We start from the raw sequence: 22,778 nt of genomic DNA, 5'->3' as shown, positions 1-22,778 counted from the left end.
AAAGGAACTGCAGACTGATTATATCAACACCTAAAGAATAAACATCACAACCGAAACAATAACATTACACCACTTACATTCCATCCTCATGAGGTGTGTGGGTATGTTTACCTGTTGCGGTGTTTTATCTTCAAAGGTCTCTCCCTCGATTCCTTTCAGAGTATTCAGCTCTTCATCTGCACAGGAGAAACATTGAGACACTCACACAGAGCTCACACTGACGCCCAGAAAAAAAGGAGACCACCCTAACCAAAGTTTGTTAAATGTTATGGTCTGAGATCAAATTGGATTTGAAACCAAACGACAACGAAATGAGATTAAAGCACTGACATTCAGCTATCATTTGGTGCTCTTTTCATCCAAAATGGTAAGGGGATAAGAAAATGTTTGTAAACAATGTGTGTGTGTGAAAACTCACTGAGTTTTTTATTTTCCTCCTTTAGGGTCTGCAAGTCCTTGGTGGCAGAACGGATCTGTTCCTGACTCTCCACCAGTCTCTTCTCAATGTCAAAGTACTGCTGCTCTGTAGGGGCAGAGAACATTCAACAGGAATACATGAGCACACAGGACAGAAATGTAGCTTTACACTAGTTTTACTACTGTCTATTGAAAGACTACGGTTTGAAACAGCAGCAGAATTGATGTGGCATAGCTACTCAGTTTTGTAAACTGGCATCATAGTGCGCAGGGAACATACACATTTTGATTTAATATGATAAGTATTTGATATGATAAATATTTAATACACATTAAGATCCCATATACAGATAGCTACAGGTAGTTACATTAATGACCAGCATAATTGTAATGTATCTTCTCAGCCAACAAAAGTTAACAATTCCCAATGGTAATGTAGTGTAAATCTATAATGTAGCATGGATGAAATTCCTACCACATTTGAACATGTGAACCCATTTGAGCTGCTTCTTAGTGCTGAGAAAACGTCATCCCAAACTTCGCTTGAATATATTCTTGACGGTTTGGAGCAGATACGTAAACATACCACGTACCTTTACATTTCTTCTTACGAATATCGGGGGATTTTGGCATTAATTCAACACACCGTAGAGTAATTCCTTGAATAAAATGTACTTTTTTACGAATTGTTGGCATAACTCCCATCCGCCAATGTTAGCCCACCGTTAACGTGCCATCATAGCTAATATTAGCGGGCTATTGTGAGCATTGACACACACAAACATTTTTAGCAGAAGATAGCTTCATTATATACCGACGTTTCAATCGCATCTTATAGCTCATAGCTTATGCTAATCAGCAAACTAATTTCGATTCGGGTAGCTACCCACCACTGTCTGCCTTGAACCGCTCATGCTGCGTCCTGAGCGCCTCGTTAGCATTCTGCAGCTCCGTTACAAACTTCTCGAGCTTGTTCTGGGCACCTTTCGGGAGTTTGTTCAACTCCGTCCGCTCCAGAACCTGCAGCAGGACGGCCGCCATCTCCACCTATCCCCGCGAAAAAATTACAGTGAATGGACACCAAACTCTGGTCAAATAAATCGGTACTATATCTTGTCCGCAAACCCGTTGAAAACGAGCAACGAAATGTCAAGCCGCAGTGATATAAAAGAAGGATGTCCGCTCCAAACTTTCAAAATAAAGCATTCGTTGACAATCAACTCTCACCAGAAAGCTAAGTGAAAAAACAAAACAGCTTACTGTTACTAAAATACCATGAATGAATTCGCATAGACTTAACTCAAAATTGCTGTTTTTGTTGTAAAGCATGATTTGGTTTTCAAAAAACCTTGTTTGCATGACAGGAAGGTTCAGAAGTGCAAACATTGCAAGTTTAACTGATATGTATTGCGAAAAGCTACAGTGATTTCATTTTTAGTACAATAATTTAGTTAGTTGCTTTTAAAATGTTAAAGTACTGAAATGGAATGCCGGAAGTGTCTGAAATTAGTGGTTACTACACGGTTCATCTTTGTGAGGAATTAATAATGTTCCGTTAGTTGATTTCTTTCGTGGTCGAACTAGTCGAACTTGACTATTTGGCCTTGAATCACCCACTACGACAGAGAAGTGCGACGGAAATACGTCACTACACAAAGCATGGCGGTCAATTGGGTTTTTCTGCTCTGCTGACGAACCTCTGCCAGCTGTCAAAACCAAAAGCAAGCTGCCTCCCTTCTGGTTCATATTTTAGCGACTGCCTAGCGTCTTTCAGGTATTTCCTCACCGTACCTGGACGGTTTTTCGGACGTCCAAGCTGTAGGAACTCTTTTGAATCGCAACGGTGACCACTCAACGGTAGCTAAAACATGGCAGTAAACTAATGTCGGTTAGTTAGACAGGCAGACTGCCCTCAACCAAACAAGTTAACGATGAGCATCAGTTTTACGAGGTGTAACTGTTTGTAGCTTTGAATTCAGTCAGCAACTGTATTTTTGTGGATGACACTAACTAAGAAGCCTTTGTAAACTCTTTCTAAACACTTCTTTAGCCACGTTCTGTTCTTCCACATCTCATCTTTCCCACCATTGTTCGATTACAGACATACTGATAGAGACTGATTTTCTATCACCTCTCCATCTCTCTCCACACTCTCCTCAGGCAGTATGGGTCGTGGCTATATAGTGGAAGATGCTGTGGAGAGATATCTGTCTAAACTGTGTGAACAACAAGCAGGTCCAGTCACAGGGCTGCTTATTGGACAGGTAAGCTTACAGCTGTATAGCATTAGACTATATTTAACAGTTAACCATCAGTGAAACAGTGTTTATATTTTGGTCATAAAATAACTGGGATATAGCCACGTCACTTGTAACACAGGACAACACAATCTGCGGAAGATGACTGATCAGAATGTAAACCCGCCGATATATCTGTCAAATAGTCATTTCTATGTTTTGTTTGACGTATTACAGTGTTGTATCTCGTAACATGACATGACATGATAGGATGTGGAAGAGTACTTTAGGTGGAGTGAAGAGACAGTAACTGATTGTAATGTCTAAACATTTCAGAGCTCAGCCCAAAGGGATTTTGTCATCATGGCAACTCAGACGCCCCAAAGGGAGGAGTCTGCTGCAGCAACTGGGAACTCCCTGGACAAGGAGTGGGTTACTGAGCATGCCCGACAGGTGGGCAAAGGGGACAAAGTTCTCACCTAATGCACATTCATGTGGTCTTGAGTATTTAAGTGTGTAATTACAGTGTACTGTGTGAGCATCTGCAATGTGGAGGGTTTTTAGAACAGAGTGGGACATGCTACGTTGTTTCAGGGAGCTCATACAGTTAATGAATAATGATAAATTAAGCAAACAACAACAGAGAGGCTTTCGCTGGATTGGTGTAGTTGTAAAATACATGTATAGTTCCAAGTATTGATTTAATTATAGAATGAGATATATTGAGCTACATCTGTATTTTACAAGACAAGATGAATATGGTTCCCAGAAAAGGTTTTTTGCTGGTGTTTGCAAACTTTTGAACCGTTGTGTGTTACAGTATGTATTTGATGCCGGTTTGATCTTCTTCTAGGTGTCCAGGATGCTGCCTGGAGGCCTGTCTGTATTGGGAATCTTCATTATCACTGATGCTGATGGCAAGGACACGCTGACCACAGTCCGACAGGTGAGATTCACGTAAATGCACTGTACATGTACACACTCTTAAGGGACCATACCAGTGGTTTTGCATGTTTAAGCCCAATAACTTCTATTTGTTTAAAACTTTCAGTAGTGGCAGACTTTTCCCAAAACATGCAGCCATATTTTAGTTTTGTAATATTTTGCCAAATTCTTTAAATTCTTAAAATAAAATCTTCAAGTTGTACATCCGCGTTAAAATGCATTGCTTCACCCGCCGAAACAGACATCTGCATTTTTATAACTCACATAAGTTATGATTTCGCTTGTAAAACAGTCTAATATCCTTGGACTGATTTCCATGGTGGAGATTTACGTTCCTTCTGTGTAGTTTGGCGCTGGATTGTTTGGCAGGACAGAAGTAGTTCTGATTGGACAGACTCTGCTCCGTGAAGCACACCACGTTTCTGACCAAAACATTCTAGTTAGGAGGGATGAACAACCTTATCAATTTGTACAGTACTATGTGCTAGCAAGAGAGCACTGAAATCAGGACAGCTTGTCACATGTAGGCTCATTTACTGCATCACTGCCTCCTTCTAACTCTTCCAACAGCGCTTCCATGCATGGAAGCAAATGACTCTACTGTGTATTGCATAATGTGGCATGTGTTACAACTCCGCCAGCAGCTGCTGTTCTGATGGATTTGTTGATGGATCGGCAGTGTCCCCTCTTCTCGTCCTTTTCCTGTCCCACTCTGCTTGCCTCAGTCTGGCTGAAACTGATAGAATACCACAACTGTTTCCTTTGAAAGTGTTATCATCTTCTCATCGGAGCGCCTCATAGTGATATTCTCTGTTGACATTTTCTTGTGAAAAGCTCAGTAATTTGCAGTTACTTCTTAGCCATTTTCTTTTTGTTTACTAACTAGTATGCGAGTTTTCCAGCCCTGATCGTTAAATGATAGTGCACATCTGATTTCGATGCAGAGGAAGGGCGCACTGTCGTGTGCTTAAAACGTCCACTTTTCCTCTCTGCAGTAAGAAAAATTATTTTTGTAGGTCATTCAGTACAACTTACTGGGTCATTCCGTGTTAAATCAGAGAAAGTTGTTGCAGCAGCATTTTGTTCGAGCCTTGTCTCAGAAATGCCTTATCTGAAAAGCCGTGATTGGGAATTCATATCTTGACAAGTATTGTCCCTCACCAAACTTTGAAAGATGGAAGATAAACATGTTTTCTGTATGTCAAAATCATTAAAAGCCTGTACTGCATGTCATTTTATTCTATATGAGACGCTAAATTTGGAAAAAAGTGCAAAATTCCTCAACAAGACTGATATTGAGGACACTACAAACCCACATTTTTGCATCAGTATGATACCAATCACTTTTTTCTGCAAATACAATCTTTTTTCAATTTTGTATCAGTATTTGAAGGGTCTACCACCAATGTACTTGAAAATATTACGAGCAAGACATGGTAGCATTTTTCGGTCATTTTCATAGGACCAAAATGGTTTGTGGGGTGGCTAGTAGGAACATGGAAGTGTACATGGGACTTGATTGATGGGGCACAAAGTCACTATGTCCTTTCATTTTCTGTCATATAAAAATAGACACAGATTGTAGATATTTTACCTATGGCAAGCATAATTTACATTGCAGATTGCACATAATTTTCAATAAAATTGTTTGAATTTTGTATTGAGTATACTATTCTTTTTTAAACGAGGAATGTTAAATTTAACCACTCCATTGAATATAGCATCTATCAGAGTTTTTCCATAATGAGGCCCTGGTAGTAAAGACTACAGCTTGCATTCATGACTTATAGTAACATGAGCCTACAGAAAACATGTATTTCAATCCAATTTCCAATCAATATTTCAGAGCTATGGACACATAAGTAGAGATAATAAGGGAAGAGACATAATAAGGAAAACCCTGTTTCTTCTTTTTCCTAGAGGTAAAACTAAGTCTTTAAATATGTGTATGTATCTATGAAGGTAACATGCAAAGACATTGGCACTTTGTACAATAAATGACCATACATTAAACTATTTCCACATACATTTCCATGTTTTTATCAGCCACCCCACATACCATTTGGGTCCTATAAAAATTCTACCACACCTTCTTTTATTCTTAATATTTTCATGTTCATTGGTGGTAGAGATCTCAGATAATGGCACAAAAAAAGATTGTTTTACATATAAAATTTATACATGTAAAATTTAAAATTGGAAATGAACAAAAATATTTTACAAGCCTTCATTTTGTGACCCAAACATTACATAGACAAACTTTGAACAAAATCTGAGATAGTGCTGCAACGACTTTCCTGGATTCTGTCTGATTTGACAGGGATCAAATTTATGACTAGTTTTTACAACATTCATGCTTGTTAATTATTTGTATTCTCTGTTGAGTTTCCAAACATCAAAGCCTCTGAATGTAATACTATGTGGCAGCTGAATGGTGAAGCTCTGTCGTCAAACCGTCATCTCAGCGTGTGATGGCATGTCCAGGGAGGATTCCACAGTTTTGAAGCTACTAAAACTACAAAGTTGAGTAACTCTAACAGAAAGCAGCGCTGAAGTGTTTCATTATGATGCCTTCATTATGCTGAGTAAGTTTCAAGTTTCTGTTAGATTTTGAAAGCATACTAATGTGCAACTAAAAGTTTGGGAAAAAATAATTAAAAAAATTGCAGCACCACTTGCCTGAATAGGTAAATGGCTGTCAGTTATGTAATTGTACAAAAACCACTGGTATGGTCCTTTTATGATCAATTTCTGGCCACTAGTGGACAGAAAAATCAGCTGACAGACACAAAGCCATCACATATCCCTTGCTGATAAAATTGTTATGACTAGTGCGTGCGTGCGTGTACTGTCTCTGCGCAGCTGGTTTTTGCAGTGGAGAACCTGATCTCCTCGGAGCAACTGTGGAACCCTGCAGATGATGACATCACAGACTGTGTCACACTGCACGTCAACCCCAAAACCAGAAAGTATCCTTTAGCACAGTCTTCTCACTGGAATCAGGTAGCTGCACACAGATACTGTGTGGACATTCCTTAACCCAGCGTACCAGAACCGTCTGCAGAACCTTTGACGTCAAAGACCCCAAGGTTAGTTTACATCTTTCATTTCTCACTAAGCCGCGGCTTCCATTTACAGTCAGTACACTTGATCCGGTAGATATAACCTTCACAAATTTCTCAAGCCCCATTTTTTCTTTATAATTATTATTTGTAAACCTCAGGTCAGATTGGTTTAGAACTGAGGACTTTTGTCACTGATGTACCCATAGCAAAAAGGAAAGTTGAGATGTTTCAGTAACTAAATACTTGAGCCCTTTCCAGACACACTCCAAAGGTCCATCCTGATTGTTTTGAGTGCCCTCAAGATTTCTCACCAGCTTGGTTTAAGTTCAGTTGGAGCCAGATCAGTTGACTGGGCATGATTCATTCACACTTAGATGTATCAAATGATCTCAGATTTGACATGATATTTGGATTTAGACAGGCAGTATTGTGTCGTTATCAATCATGTCATTATCATTGTGCCAGAGCATGGCAAAGCCTGCAGACTGGAAGTACCAGTCAGGTGTGTGTTCCTCCTGGACCATGGTGTCATGTTGTCTAAATGTGGACATGTTGGTACCGCTACCAAACAACAGAGCCAGTACAGAAAACATGGATGCATGTCTTAAGGTAGAGCATACACACACTCACACACACACACACGCACACACACTCACTCACACATCAAATCCTTTTTTAGGAACTGCAGTGGAACAGTTCTCAGGTCACTCTTTGTTTCAGGAGGGACTGAAAGTGTGGGCAGACCAGATTAAGAGTGGAGTTTGTCTGATTGATGGAAAAAAGCTACCGGAGGACACAGAGCTCACAGCAGGACAGGTTGTATATATCTAACCACCATTGAGAAAACCGCATAAAGTAAATCTATAAAGCTTGTATTTACCCAAGGCTGCTAACAAAACCATATTTTGGAGTATTGCTCAAGGGCACTTTGGCGGTAATTGATGGATTTGAATTTCTTATTTACTTCCTTTTTATGTGTGGACTGACAACAGAGCTGCAACAGTCAGTGATACCACAGCAGGGCTCCAGCAAACAAACCCAGGGTTGTCCAGCAAAAAAAAAAATCATTAAGAAAATTATAAAGTTCATGTAAGAAGTTGTTACATGAATTCATTTATTCTACCGTTTACAATTTGACTGTTAGAGAATGCAATGATTATCGCCATAATAACCTGTGGTACATTCCTGCCTCATAGTATTGTAAACCATTGCAGTGTTTTTGTGTCTGATAAGCCTTCAAACTCATGTATCTATCACTCAAACCAGCCCTTCCTGGATTGTATTTCATCCTCTCATAGGGAGTATATCACCTCTGACGCCAACTCAGCTGTTTGTCTAGAGACCGTTGAGCAAGGCACTAAAACAGTGGGGTGCAGCACAGTTGTTCAGCTGTGACTTTTGGATAGAAAGCAAGATGCTACTGATAAGAGCAGGGCCTGTATTTATCAAGTGTCCAACAGCATGAAATCACTGCTAAATGGCCAAAAATTAACGCATTTTTGGCCCCCCTTTTAAAACTAGACATAAAAGCATTTTATCAGCTGTCCTAACTTAGTCCAAAAAATTCTCAAAATTTAGGAGAACTTCAGATGAGTCCTAACCTGCTAGCAGTTGTCATGAGACGGTGTCCAGGCGGAGATATTCTATGAGTCGAGAGATTTTTTGGGAACGCTTGATTACAATAAGCTTATTAAACGATAGTTGAGAGAAAACAAGTGATGCTTGACACCGACTTTGTGCAGGATGTTTTGTTTCAAATGATAGTGGGCTATAATAGTGGATAGACAACATACTGTTAAATCACAAGTCCCAAGACTAGGGGGACATTACAGAAATAAAAATGTACTACCCGCATGTAGGACAGGTACGTTAAAAAGGGGAATTGGACAGTTGTGCTGCAGATGCCTGACTAATATGTACAGCATTCAGCACTCATAGGTATCATCGGCAGCGTAAACAATGTGGTTGCACAGGGCTGATAATTTCACGCAGCTAAGTCAAATTACCCTCTATTCTGATTTACATACAAACTACATGTTTTCTTTTAAGACATGAATGGTCTACCAATTTTAAGTCTACTATGTAAATGACTTATGTAAATATAAGTTTTGGTTTCATATTTTTGCATATACGACTATGGTAAGTTACCTAAGTTATACATGTGTTATACACGCAAACCTGCAAATATAAAAGTGGTGCTATTTTCTGCTTTTAGAATTTTACCAATTTTAATATTTCAAACTGCATCTGTCAGAAAACTACATCACTGAATCATAATTTCATCGTAGCAGCATAGACCGTGTCCTGTTCCTTCCTGAAAGTAATTGTAAGAGTAGGGGTGTTTTTTAGTCCTATTATCACTTTCAGTACAATTCCTAGGAGTGATTCTGAGACGCTTGATCAATATGGGCCCTTACATTCCCTGGGCTGATAGTGGTTAAAAAAAACTGTACAACACAGACTGCTGTCACCTAATGATGTAAGTAAATACTATATACAAAAACTAGAAGAAGTGTCTCTGATATTTCTTTGCAGAAGAGGAATGTGAGACAGACGTACACAACTCAGCTGCTCATCACACCGGTAAGACTAGATGGGGAAATCCAGCATTAATACTTTCAGCCTCTTAGTTCTCACAGGCCCAAATCAGCATGGTACAGAACTTTTTTGTTGGTCATCACACCGGTTAGAGACATAAAAACCCACACAAACACACACACACTGTTGTGTTTTATAAAACCATTACAAGTTATAACAAACACATGTCACAAGAGAGAATAGTTTTGTTTTCTACCACTTTTGAAAATGTGAATATTTGTGGAAAAGACCTATATTTTTCCTACAACTCAAGCATTTCACACTAAAAATGAACTGAATTGTATTGTATATTGTATACTAAATAGCACTGCGGCTTTAAAGTTGATAAAATAAGTGATTGTAGCTGAAATGAAGCCACTAAATCAAGTTGAATGTTGTGCATGGTGTTCATAAAAAAGGACCATGGCTTCCTGTGTGTTAGGATGACCAGAGGCTAACAGATGTTATCCAGCGGTGTGGAGGCAGCGTGTCAGTCAGAGGAACAATCCACAGCAGAGCTTACCTACACAGCAACAAACCAAAGGCCAAGCTCGCTGAGAAGGTAATGTGTTAATACTGTATATCAGACACAGTCAAATGCAACTGAAAGAAGAATCCAACATTTTGTCAAGAAATCTTTATTGTGGACAGCTCCTGAAGAGGGATGTGGTTTCTACGGTGGCCACAAGGGTTCAAATGCTTCTGGAGGAGCTGCTGACATCCGAGGAGGAGAGCAAGAGCAGCACAGACAAGCAACAGACTGGTACACACACATACACGCGCGTTTGCTCCACCAATCATGTGGGTTATAGATAATTATAGTTAAAAGTTTGCCTAGAGTTAAATACAGGGTGAGCAATAAACGAATTTTAACATGCATCTCAAATGGGAAAGTAAATATAGTTAAGTGAACCTGAATGTGCCCTCTGTATCTGACTACGCTTGTGACGCCCCTACAAAAAGGAAATAAAGCCCTGAGTTCACCTGGAGATGAAGAAGAAATAACATGAAGAAATAACATCTTCCTCTTACAAATGAAATGTTGATTTAATAAGTCATGAAACTCATTGCTGCTCACTTCAATACACGCATGGGGTTTTGCTGCCACAGCCTTTCCTGGACTGGAATGAGCAACAGTTTATGGCGAGTAACGTTAGCAGACGTTAGAGAGATAGATATTGCTGTGTAACTGACGTTACTGAGTCATGTCACTGACTTTGAGTATTGGTCAGACATGACCACAAATTTGCAAGGTGAATTTGAACGTATGCAGGAGTGAAAGCACATACATTAAGGGAAACACACTCCAAATATACACACAGTGAGCACTTTATTAGGAACACCATACTAATACTGGGTAGGGCCTCCCTTTGCTCAGAAAAAAGCCTCAGTTCTTCGTGGCCTGGATTCCACAAAATGTTACAAAACATTCCTTTGAGTCTCTGCTCCACGTTGACATGATTGCATCACTTAATTTCTGCAGATTTGTCAGCTGCTCATTCATGCTGCCAATCTCCTGTTCTACCACATCCCAAAGGTGTTCTAGTGGATTCAGATCTGGTGACTGGGGAGGCCACTGAAGTACAATGAACTCATGGTCATATCAGCTTAAAGTGAACGAGGCAGGATCCCCTTTCCTTATTCAAATGAATTGGGAGGAATATTTCTGTCTGACCACACATTAAGTCAAGACACCTAATGATTTTTTTTTTTTTTTAAGCAACTGACTGTTGCTTGGGAAACTGTTGGGAAACAAATGGAAATTTAATGAGCCGTTTTCCTCTAATTGCCACTTGTGCCAACAGTAGCTGTTGTTCAGCAATATTTACAGTCTCAATTTAGTGTCTTTATTAATAACCACAGTAACATTAGGCAAGAAATATTTAAACTCAAGCCAACTCATCATCATTTTCCTAATTATCTACCCCTTTTCTTACTGGACCTTTGACTCGCTGTCTCTCTCTTTCAGAGCAATTCTGCCTCCCTCGTCGTGTCTTTTGTCCCGTAGAAGCAGCTGGGCCAGTGTGTGTGTGTGACTACCAGTTCAGTGACGAGGGTCTGTCTGAGGTGACTGACCGGCTTAAGGAGATGCTGGACATTGATGCAGCAGAGGAAGACTTAGATACCAGGCAGGAGATGACTGCTGAAATCACAGAGAGCAATATTACAGCAGGTTGGGAAAGTGTGTGTGTGTGTGTGTGTGTGTGTGTGTGTGTGTGTGTGTGTGTGTGTGTGTGTGTGTGTGTGTGTGTGTGTGTGTGTGTGTGTGTGTGTGTGTGTGTGTGTGTGTGTGCGTGTGTGTGTGCGTGTGGTTCATTTGTTAAAACAGATAATGAGCAAAGCATGGGATAACTTATGTACATTTTTCTAACATTTCCCTCCTGTTTATCACATATTTGCTCATTTCTCATATCACTTTAACAGCCACTTCAGTAGATTTTCAGCTGTAAGATCACTTTTCATGAGAACAAATACATTTACACTCAGAGTTTAGTTAGACATAGCTCTCATCATCATCATCAGCTCCATAGTCCCCAGGATCAGGGAACAAATCAGAAAGATGATGGTCTTCATCCTTGTCATCATCTGCATCTTCTTCACGTGGCTCCTGACCCAGGAGAGTATACGTTTGTGTGAGATCTTGTTTCATAGGTGTTATTGCAGTGAAGATGAGTCGCTGAGTGAGAGATCTAATACAGGGAATACAACAACATCCACAGAGGGTTAGAATAGCAGAAAAAACAGCAAGTGACACTAAGATGGAGGACACTAGAGCCTTGTATCTCCCAAACATGTTCAGCCAGTCATCCCACATGGAGGTGTCAACGCCGGAGTGTTCCTTCATCTTCTTGTTCAGGATCCGTAATCCATCTACTGCAACAGACAAACTGCCATCTGCAGCGGTGTTATTAGGAATGAACGTACAACATCGTTCCCCAAACATAGAACACACTCCTCCTTTCTCGGCTAGAATCATGTCAATGGCTATTCTGTTTTGGAACGCCATTAGGGAGGTGGCTGTTAATTGCTGATGAACTGCTTCAAACCCTTTCTGTGTCAGATTGCCTAATTTTTGCACATTATAATGGACATAGTTGATTCTGTCAACATTTTTGTTTATAGTACACCACCAACAGACGCTAGACTCAAACCCTGCAGCTACCTGATCAACCAATCTGTATTCATCAGGCACTCCTCTTGGTACTCCTATACCATCAATATAGGTTGGGTCTGGGCTAACATCTCTTTTTGTTTTGAAAAGAAGTTTCTCTCCGATCACGTTGGTGAGTAGGTCTCTCAGCATCAGGGGACGAACATCCACTGGTAGTAAGAGCGTTACCAGTGCACACAGACCTGATGGGTCCATGGGGAAACAATCTCTGATCGCCTGTCCTCCACACCACCACCAGAGGTCACTAAGAGCCATGAGGGGCTTGTTCACAGTTGCTAGGTGAACAGTGTGGAGACACCATGATGTAGACACAGAACCTACATCCTTTGTTCTTTTTCCCCTAGTGACATTAAGACAGGTAAAATTTCCTGCAGCTACTTTGCTTGAGAAAATCGGTGGTGCTGCTTCTTGCGAGGTAAGTGGATAGACATTGTCCCATGTCTGACAGTCTGGTCTTACAGATTTATTCCACATTACGTCTATTACACAGGATTGAGTCATTGGTGCTGGAACAACTTGTAGTACTGGTCTGGGACCCATACATACGACGCATGAACCTCTAGCTGAAACATTTGCTGCCTGTCTGGCCAGTATCATCCAGTTGTTTGCTGACTCAGTAATCCCTGTATACGACACTATATGGACCTTTGTTTTCTTCCTTGTTTTAACAACATAAGGGGATTCAGAGGTAGATTTTGGCCCTGGAGTAAATTCGTCTGGCTTCCCAGTTTCCTCATCGTCCTTGTGGTGACAGGGCTGAGTGGCTGTGCCATTTGGACAGAGACTAACCCATGTACAGGGGTCGGTGCCACTCTTGTATATGCAAAACCCAAACCTGTGACATGTTGGTGAGCCATACGGTCCTGTTGCTGTTGGCTCTGTCAGTGGTTCGGCTGTGCCGTTTATGACAAAACATAATTGATTTCGAGTCCAGTTATAACTTAGTCTACGTACCCATTCCTTAGCTTTTTCTGTGGTGCCAAACGTTCCCTCAGCCCAGGATGAATCTGTAGGTAAAATAATATTACTCCAGTCATTTCCACTAGTTTTGTAACCATTTACATCAATATAAGCGTTGTATCCCGCCCACTGTTCTGTGGTATAGCCTCTAGTCATGGGCAAATCATAGAAGCACCAATCCGCTGTGCCATCCTTGCAATTATAGCAGAGGTAGGGATCTGGCGTTGTTCCACCTATAGTGGTCGAGGTATTGCAGGGATTTGAGAATGCTCCCGTCAGAGTTTTAACATGGGCAACTGTCCCTACCCTTCTCCACGTTCGCATAAGTTGAGGTGCTTCTGTTTGGATTTTGACTGTTTCAGTACTATTTGCGCACTTCAACGGAGGGTCCCACAAATACCATACCAGGAGAAACACTACTATAAATGATAGCAGAAATAGCCAGCACTTTACGAGGTCTGACAACACACGCGGTCGAGTCATTGTGGGGACTGTAACTGCTATAGATTTTAGCGGCTTGTAATTTCTCTGAGTTTCGAGTCTACCTTACCTCTAGACAGTCAAGTCCACTCTATTGTCAGTTTTCGCTCGCTATTTCTGTTCAGTGTCCTCGGCCACAATGACACGTTTGCAGTGTGTTAAGTGGACCCAGGTGGATCTCTCCGCTATCTTTAATGCTGTTGGAGTTGTCAATAACACTTGGTATGGGCCTTCCCACTTGGGCGAGTGCCAGTGCTTCCTTTTAATGCTTCTGATTAGCACCCAATCGCCTGGCTTCACTAATTGTGGTACCTGCAAAGAGACAGGGGAATCGTCATAAGTTACTTTCTCTTTTTGTTTTTCCAGCATTTTGCGCATGTAATCAGCCAAATTCATTTCAGTGTCCGTCTCCCATTCATTTTTAAATTGTGGCAGTCTGTATGGTCGTCCAAACATCGTTTCGTATGGAGTTAATCCTCCGGAACTTGTTATGTTTATGTACAATTGCACTAGGTCTAGGCATTGAGTCCATGGTCTGCCTGTTTCTTCCATACATTTCTTTAATCTATTCTTAATAGTGCCATTTGCTCTCTCCACTAAGCCTGCACTTTGAGGATGATAAGCACAATGGTTCTTTAGGTCAATGTGGAACATAGTGCCTATTTTTCGTATCAACTGATTTACAAAATGAGCTCCATTATCGCTATAAATTCTCTCAGGTATTCCATATCTTGGAATAATGTTTTTGCATAATGCCTTTGCTACTGTTAATGCATCAGGATGTTTAGTTGGAAATAATTCAATCCATTTTGAGAATGCATCTATTATGACCAGACAAAATTTCTTTCCCTCACTTTGATGTAGTTCAATGAAATCCATATGTATTACTTGAAACGGGTATTATGTGCAGGGAACTGTCCTCGGCGTGGACGCAGATTCCCTTGTGGGTTGTATTTAGCACAGGTTAAACATGCTCTACAAAAATTCTTTGAATAGGAAATGAATCCATAGGTTGTATATATTTGGTGTATCTGTCCTACCATCCCTCCTGTTGAGACATGTGTTACACCATGGCTCAAAATGCTGCCCATTTGTAGAGGTTTTTTGGTAGGATAGGTTTATTGTTTGGTCACACATAGATGTCATCGTGTTTTTGTGCTCCGTTTTTTATCCACACTCGTTTTTCATTTTCTGGACTTTGTTGTTGCATTTCTCGCAGTGTGTCAGTTGATGGAGTTGATTCATCTGTTACAACATAGTTGTCGCTTTCTGTGGCTTCTTTAGCTTTTTTATCTGCTAGTGCATTTCCTAGCGAGACAGCATCTTTCCCTGCGGTATGTGCTGCACATTTGCAGATTGCCAGTGTTTTGGGTAGTTGTACTGCTTTTAGTAGTTCTTTCAATAACTCTGCATGTGTGACTGGTTTACCTGTTGAGGTAACCATACCCCTGTTTTTCCAGTATTGTGCAAACGTGTGCACAGTTGCATAGGCGTACTGGCTGTCTGTATAGATAGTGATCTCTCGACCTCTCATAAGTTTGCATGCTTCCGTTAGAGGAATTAATTCCGCTGCTTGTGCAGAGAAGTGAGAGGGTAGAGTTCCTGTTTTCAGGACTGTTTTGGAGGTCACGAGCGCATACCCTGTTCTTGTTTTGCCGAAGCTGTCTTTTTTGGATGAACCATCTGCAAACACCACTTCTCCTGTTTTCAGTGGTTGGTCTTTCAAATCACTTCTGCTTTTTGCTGAATACTCTGCAAGCGCCTGACAATCGTGTTTTTCACCATCCTCAGGGAGTGGTATCAGTGTTGCTGGGTTCAGCGTTGTACAGCGCTCTATTGTTAGATGTGAGGCTGCAATAACTAGTGTGGGAGTGCACAGGCCACACGAAATATGCTATTGGTCTTAATCCTTTGCAGTCTACCATCTGCAGTCCACTTCAACTGAGACGTCATTTTGAGATCTTCCTCATACATCATTTTGCTCAATGGTGATGTTATTTCAGCATAATTTGGTACCCAGTTTCTACAATAATTAGTTAAGCCTAGGAAGGACATCATTTGCTTTTTAGTTTGAGGTTTAGGTGCTTGCAAGATTGCAGTCTTTCTGTCTTCTACTGTAGTTCGCCCTCCTTCATTCAAATTGTGTCCTAAGTACTTAACTTCTCGTTTGCACATCTGTGATTTATTTTTGCTCACTTTGTGTCCCTCCTGTGCCAGATGCTTCAGCAGTGCCAATGTGTCTGTTTTGCATGTTTCTTCATCAGGGGAGGCTAACAACACATCATCCACATAGATGAGGATTTGGCTCTTCCCTGGAGGCGTGAATTTAGCCATACTAGCGCTCATTACTTGAGAGTAAATTGTGGGACTTTCACAGTACCCTTGTGGTAGTCTGGTGTATGTGTATCTCTGTCCACCAAACGTAAATGCAAACCAAAATTGACTCTCTTTTGCGATAGGTATGGAGAAGAAGGCATTGCTGATATCTTACCACAGTAAAAAACTTTGCATCTGGTCTTAATGTGTTCAGGAGGGTGTAAGGATCTGGGACACAGGGAGCTCTTTGGATTACTGCATTGTTTACTGCTTGTAAATCTTGCACCATGCACCATCCTACAGATGGTGCTTGCTTTTTGACTGGGAATATAGGAGTGTTACATGGGGAATCATCACACTTAATTATCACTCCTGCAGCAATTAAATCAGTTATCACTGGTTTTATGCCTTCACTTGCATCTGGTTTTAAAGGATACTGTTTTACACACGGTCTGTACTCTGTCTTTGGTCTGATTTGTACTGGCAGTGCTCCTTTTATTAAGCCAACATCAGTGGACCCTTTTGACCACAGCTCTTCAGGAACTGCTTCCAACAGGCTTTCTTCTTCCTGTGTCAGCATTAAGTCTCATTTTGAGTCTTTTGCATTGGAGTGTAGATGCACTCCTTCTTGGACTTGAATGGTCCAGAATAGGGCTTTCCTGGTCAGACCAGCTGAACCACTGTACCAGGTGTTTACTGATGTTGCAGTCCAATCTGTTGCTTGCTCACCCTGCTGCACTATTTTTCCCAAATCTTTCCAGGTTTTGGTTTTGTCTTTGTACAGAGAGATGTGTGGTGGCATCCACATTCTGAGCAGTTTCCCTACTCTGTCTGTTAGTGTGACGCCTGCAACTGCTGTATTCTCTGCATCTGAGTACAGGTAGCTGACTGTGACTGTAGCAGGGGTAACTGCAGCCAGCTTTTTCTCGTACTCTGGGTCTGGTCCAGGTGCGTTTCGGTACCACATCGTGATATGTAGTGAATCATCAGTCATTGCATTTTCAACTTTTCTGATTGCATTTTTCCCTTCTGCCATCAGAGCTGTCCCTGTTTTCTGAGGTGGTTTGTTAGGGATGTCGAGTGAGTAATAGTAATAAGGCTGACCTGTCCCTCTGAGAACAAAAATGTTCCCTTGAGCCAATTCTTCTTTTCGTACAACGGCCATGTGTCCCTCTTTTGTCGGAACCAATGCAAGTTCCAGCTGCAGTAGGCCATCTCGGCCTAGGAAATTTACTGGACATTCTGGGAGCGTTAGTATTGACAATTGACACGATCGCCCTTTTGGATCTCTAACCCAAGCAGGTTCTGATTGTGGTGCGTAGGACAAACGTCCATTAGCACATCTTACTGACACCTTTTGATCACTAGGTGAGTAATTTGGAAATGGCTCTGTACAGGTTGTTCTGCATGCTCCAGAATCACGTAGGAATGTAACAGGTTTACCATTTATCAATAATGTTATTTCTGGTTTTGCATCATTAAGGGATAAAATCTCTTGCAAATTTAGCTCCACCTCCTCATCACTGTCTTTCTCAAATTCTGAGGGTGACTCATTTCCTGGATCATCTAGTCATGCTGATTGCTTACTTTGGCCTGGGCATTCACGTGCCATGTGGCCTTCTTTGCCACAGTTCCAGCATTCTATTCCAGAGCGCTTATCTGTACTGCGGCCTCGGCCTCGACCTCTAAAGCCTCCTCTAAAACCTCCTCTGCCTCTTGGCCTACCTCTCCCGTGGCCTTGGTAGAATATTTTGTCTCCCTCGTCCTGATGGAAGGTTTCTACACAAGGATTCTTGCCTAGTGCTTCCACAACAGTTTGTTATTTTACTCTCAATTTTATTTCATGATAGAGAATACCTAGTGGTATACTCTATCCATTCATTCCCCTTCTTTTGAAAAACAACTGTGGTCACTGTTTTATTACGGAATTTAACGAGCTCCGCCACACGTTTACGGAATTTATCGAGCTCCGCCGTCCCTCTTTTACCTGTCAGTGCCTAGGATCCACAGGGTTTTGTTTAACGCCTAAAGCCGTACTACCAGTGTACTCTCTACCGTTTTTCTCTGAGACACGCCTTCACGTGTTCTCTAACAGTCTACCACAGTGTTTTCCTTTCATTCCTTTTTAATGAAAATAACACTAACCAAACCGTAGTCCTCCTCTTGGATTCCCGTCAACCCTTAGACTCCAACTGGCGAGCTGAAGCCCAGTCCCGGAAAGGGTCTTTTTAGGCCGAGCTTCTAAGCACGGCCTGCCGTGGCCACGGTCTTAACTGGTGTTCCGCTCCGCCCGCAGGAGTCCTCGGGTGTGTTGGGATCCGGCTCGAAGGGCCAAGTAAATGTCAGGTTCAAACAAACTAAAACAGATATGAACACAATAATGAGGCAGGACACAGAGTGGTGAGGTTATATACTTGCAAGGAGAACGGACAGAGAGTGCTCAGTTACAGTCTCCAACCCGATCCGAGTTTCTCAGCCGTGTTTAAATGCTTATTGGAATGATAGTCAGGCTTTTGGCATTAAGGCATTACCACAGTGTAAGGCACAAACCTTATATCTACTTGCATTAACACCATTTGGACACAAGTAGCAGGCTTTCACCACGAGATTCACTCTGGGGAAGTCAAGGTGAAATTTATAATGAGATTGGTGAAAGCACTAGCTATTAACAGCTTATGAGTCAGATTTAAAAAAAAAAAAAAAAAAACTTAACTCCTGAGCATTTTTTGTCACACTTTTTTAATCTATAAACCACAGTAATATTACCTACTGTCTGTTTTCACGTTTGTTTCTGTTTGCTTAAAATTACATCCACACCTTCTTGAAAAATCCCATATCTCTGAATATGCAAAAATTGTTCATTTCAAATGATGCTGGACACAAAGTGTTTCACTATTTCACTGAAAAGTCCATTCTCGTTGTATGTGCAATGGAGATTTCAAGCTTCCACATCACATATGTTTAAGCTGCATGCCCCGGTTAGCCTCCAAAATAGTTGTAATGTCAAAGTCCTGCTGGTACATATTCATCATAAAGGTGAGCACAGGAAAAGCTTTCGTCCATCATCAGATGAATGTGAAAAGAGCCTTCTAGCATCAAACTCTATGTATACATCATTCTGCACAGTGAAGCTCTAACAATAAGAGAACATATTTTTGACATTGGGGGGGGGGGTTTAAATTACTGTAAATCACTGTTTGCCCTATCAGAAACTGAAAAGGCGAACTTTTCTGCTCTCCAGTGTCGCGTTCTCAAACACATTTACATTTACTCAGACTGGATGGGGAAACACTGCATTAAAACTTTGAGCCTCTTATTCTTATAAGCCCAGATCAGCACAGTACAGAAAGTCTTATGTTGGAGAAATCTTTTGTTTTTGGCCATGTCTACTCTTCATCTCCAACAGGGTTTTTCAGTGTGAGCATGTCTATTTTCAGAGTCTTCAAACAGGAAAATCAATCCAAAGTCCTACTACAACTGAAACTGAAATAAACAACTCTAAATAAGTCATTTCCACAGCTGAGGCGTATGTTATTTGTTAAATTCAAGCTGACAGTAACGAAAAGCTGTGTGTGCTCTCTCATTACTGAGCTTTCCCCTCACTGTGCATTCGTCCAAATGTTCATGACCACAAAAACTCAGACACTACTCTTCTGCAGCAGCATATGTCACCACTAGACAGACTTCTTATAACCCCTAAAATGTGCCCGGGAAGAAATGTGTTTACTGACGAGCTGTATGAAGGTAAAGGTTGGTTGTGCCTATTATTGTAGTTTATTTATTGTAGTTTATGACATTGTGTGTTATGTGTTTCCAGAGCCCGGTGTGGAATCTGTTGAAGTGCTGGAACCCAAGAGGAAGAACTACACTGGTAAAAGACTTTGCACCTTGAACACTTTACCTGTTTCCTGCTGCAATTGTCATTAGCACCCAGGCTTAGGATTTAAAAACATTCTCATGATATCACAATGACAGCAAAGAAAAACAAACTGCTGCCACCGTCTTAAATTGGTCACTCACAGTTAAGACATAGTTAACTTGTAGTAAGTAATTTGATTAACTGTTCAAAGTATACAGGTAAACTGTGGAGTTGGAGAAATATGTTTCAGGCTAATTGATGAAGGGGAAAAAAACTATTATGAATGTTTGAGTTGTCTACTTAATAAGAGCACCTTAAGAGCAGTTATAAGTGGTTCTGACTGGCATACATTTGCTTCATGTAAGTATTAGGGCCCAATCTGGTAAAAGGAACTGAACAAATCCATCCACTGTAATATACCAGTCAAACTTATCATTTTTTAATGTTTTACAAACAGGGGCAGGTTTAGAACTGGGGCACAATTTTAAGAAGGAGGCCACATCGGTAAAATTAGTAAAAATGTGTCAACATTCACATTTAAAGACCTGGCTCTTGGGAAATATAACTTGTGCATTAGTAAGAGATATATTTACGACTATAAATATGCTATTTTGATATAATATGAAAAAATATCTGCAATTTGTAACTCCATTTAGCCGACATCCATGGACAGGTTATGAGAGAATGGGCCCCCCTGCTCCTTCTACATAGGAGCAAGACACTCAGGGCCCTATTTTCATGTTGCTGAAACGACCAGCGAAAGCAACACTCGGACCGTTTTCCTGACCGTGATGTATTTTGGTGTTCACCGCAGAGCGAGCAGAGCACAGGGGGGAGAGGAGGCACAGACAGGTCAGAAGTTCATTCAAATGAGGAAGGAAAGCAGTTTGTATCGGATCAAAATGAGTCTTAGACTCTGTACTGACAATAGATGTGTCAGAGCCACAGCTGATTTTGGAACAATGTGAGTCTGCTTTCAGCCTGTAGATTTTTCCAACAAGAGTAAATTAAATACTTGCAGCATATGTGCAGCAATAATGAAATAACTCTTAAATTTAATTAAATACTCCACAGCCAGTAGATGTGCTTAAAAGGGGATCAAAAATAATGTTTGATGTGGTTAAAAGCAGGAATGATACCAACAAGCCAACTACCTGTCACGTTCTGACTCCATTACCCCTCTGGCCCTGCCCCTGGTTATAAATCGCACACTTTAAATTACAATCATAAAGCTATTGTGTGTTTGTGTGTGTGTGTGGCGTGTGTGTGTGTGTGTGTGTGTGGGTGTGTTGGTGTGTGTGTGTGTGTGTGTGTGTGTGTGTGTGTGTGTGTGTGTCTGTTTGTGTGTGTGTGTGTGCGTTGCATGTGTGCGTGTGTGTGTGTGTGTGTGTGTGTGTGTGTGTGTGTGTGTGTGTGTGTGTGTGCGTGGCGTGTGTGTGTGTGTGTATGGCGTGTGTGTGGCGGGTGTGTGTGTGTGTGTGCGTGCGTGTGTGTGCGTGTGTGTGTGCGTGTGTGTGCGTGCGTGCGTAATCACTGTCCTGATTCTTCTCTTCTGTGTTGTCTAGGTGTCGCCATAGCTACTGCTGTAGCCCTACTTGGCGCTGCTGCCTCAATGCTCTATCTCAATGATGTTTGACAACTACAAACACTCACCAAAATAAAGTTTTTTGTTTTGAACATATCTGCAAGGTGTAATTATGTAATGCTGGTATAATTATGCTGATGATGCAGCTTTTCCAACGGGGAAGCATGGGTGATGGAGGTCCATCAACCTGCCGTCCAAACAATCGTGCTGTCGAGTTGTCCTTGAAATCCGATTGGAATCGCATTTCAAACCGCTTTCAAATGTGGTTTGGATCTGATTTACAAAAATCACATGTCATGTGGTTTTCACTGTCCAGACTTTCTAAAAACCTGTCCAGACTTTTTAAAATCGATCAGAATACAATATGGATATGCGAAAAACTTATTTGGGCTGGCATACTGAACAAGGCCTCAAATTTCTGTCATTTTCGTGGGCGTGGCCGTGTCCCCTTGACAGAGGCTGGGGCTTGTCAAGCAGAGGGGGGATTAGCATTTTTTTGGACGTTTGTGCATGCGCATTGTGGATAATCCTGGGATCTTTGACAGGTGACTAATGGTCATGTGGTTCCTGTAGCTCTCAACAGTTCCAAACAAATCTTTGTTGTCAAGCCGTTTGAATGCTTTCCGGTGGGATAGACATCAGCAGCAACCATATTTGTAGCAACTTTCAGTGAACATTAATGCCTAATGTGAATTTATTATATTGGCTACACTTACACTAATACTTTTTATGGGGAGTGATGGAGACAGCATTAATCAGTTTTTCTGTTTTTAATTTTGGTTGGAAGGGGGATTGCTCCCATAACGTAAAATACATTCACAGTATGAAATATTTTTCTCGTGCTTGTATGGTCATAGTTACTCACATCCTACACACGTACAAGCCATCAAAATAGCCACTACGTTCTTTCAGCGCAACACAAGGAAGAAAAAGAGATCTGGACACCTGGCCGTGAGCGCTCAATCAACTTCACTGGATGGTCACTGCTCGAAACATCTCCAGACAAACACGCAAGAATCACAGAGTCAAATGTGTATCTGTACATTGAGAGCGATAGCAAAAACGTTCAAACTCCACACCACAAGTAATGCTACAGTTACCTGAATATGTTGGGTGAGGCCATTCCACTGCCAGAAACAGTCAGTGGTGGAAGATGTATTCAGCT

At 41.2% G+C, this 22,778-nt stretch overlaps 2 protein-coding genes across 8 annotated transcripts in view; one reads left to right on the top strand and one right to left on the bottom strand.

The window, feature by feature from the left end:
- Positions 1–1,579, bottom strand: part of tpra (translocated promoter region a, nuclear basket protein) — a 41,272-nt gene extending 39,693 nt beyond the window's left edge. For 2 of the 3 annotated variants that reach the window (XM_040143113.1, XM_040143112.1), the window contains exons 1-3: positions 1,308–1,458; positions 419–523; positions 112–176 (exon numbers count right to left, since the gene is read on the bottom strand). In XM_040143113.1, coding sequence (XP_039999047.1) covers positions 112–176; positions 419–523; positions 1,308–1,458 — 321 coding nt within the window. Of the gene's footprint in view, positions 1–111; positions 177–418; positions 524–1,307 lie in introns of all 3 variants that reach the window. The other variant, XM_040143111.1, reaches the window with a different exon arrangement.
- A 457-nt stretch (positions 1,580–2,036) lies between these two features.
- odr4 (odr-4 GPCR localization factor homolog) lies at positions 2,037–21,707 on the top strand. Of its 5 annotated transcripts, none has more exons than XM_040144234.1 (14): positions 2,037–2,191; positions 2,569–2,681; positions 2,991–3,107; positions 3,508–3,600; positions 6,462–6,568; positions 6,652–6,688; positions 7,130–7,273; positions 7,385–7,480; positions 9,200–9,247; positions 9,684–9,803; positions 9,893–10,004; positions 11,211–11,414; positions 19,987–20,040; positions 21,594–21,707. In XM_040144234.1, exons 2-14 carry the CDS (start codon positions 2,583–2,585, stop codon positions 21,662–21,664), a joined length of 1,302 nt encoding a protein of 433 aa, XP_040000168.1. In that variant the 5' UTR covers positions 2,037–2,191; positions 2,569–2,582; the 3' UTR covers positions 21,665–21,707. The 5 variants fall into 5 exon arrangements, with proteins under 5 accessions (XP_040000168.1, XP_040000167.1, XP_040000169.1 ...); XM_040144233.1 differs by having other exon boundaries at positions 2,037–2,274; positions 2,578–2,681; XM_040144235.1 differs by having other exon boundaries at positions 2,037–2,274.
- The last annotated feature ends 1,071 nt before the right edge of the window (positions 21,708–22,778 follow it).

This window comes from Xiphias gladius, chromosome 14, assembly GCF_016859285.1.
Source record: "Xiphias gladius isolate SHS-SW01 ecotype Sanya breed wild chromosome 14, ASM1685928v1, whole genome shotgun sequence".
NCBI classification, from domain to species: Eukaryota; Metazoa; Chordata; class Actinopteri; order Istiophoriformes; family Xiphiidae; genus Xiphias; species Xiphias gladius.
Note: the sequence above shows the minus strand (reverse complement) of the source record. Positions and strands in the feature narration are given on the sequence as shown.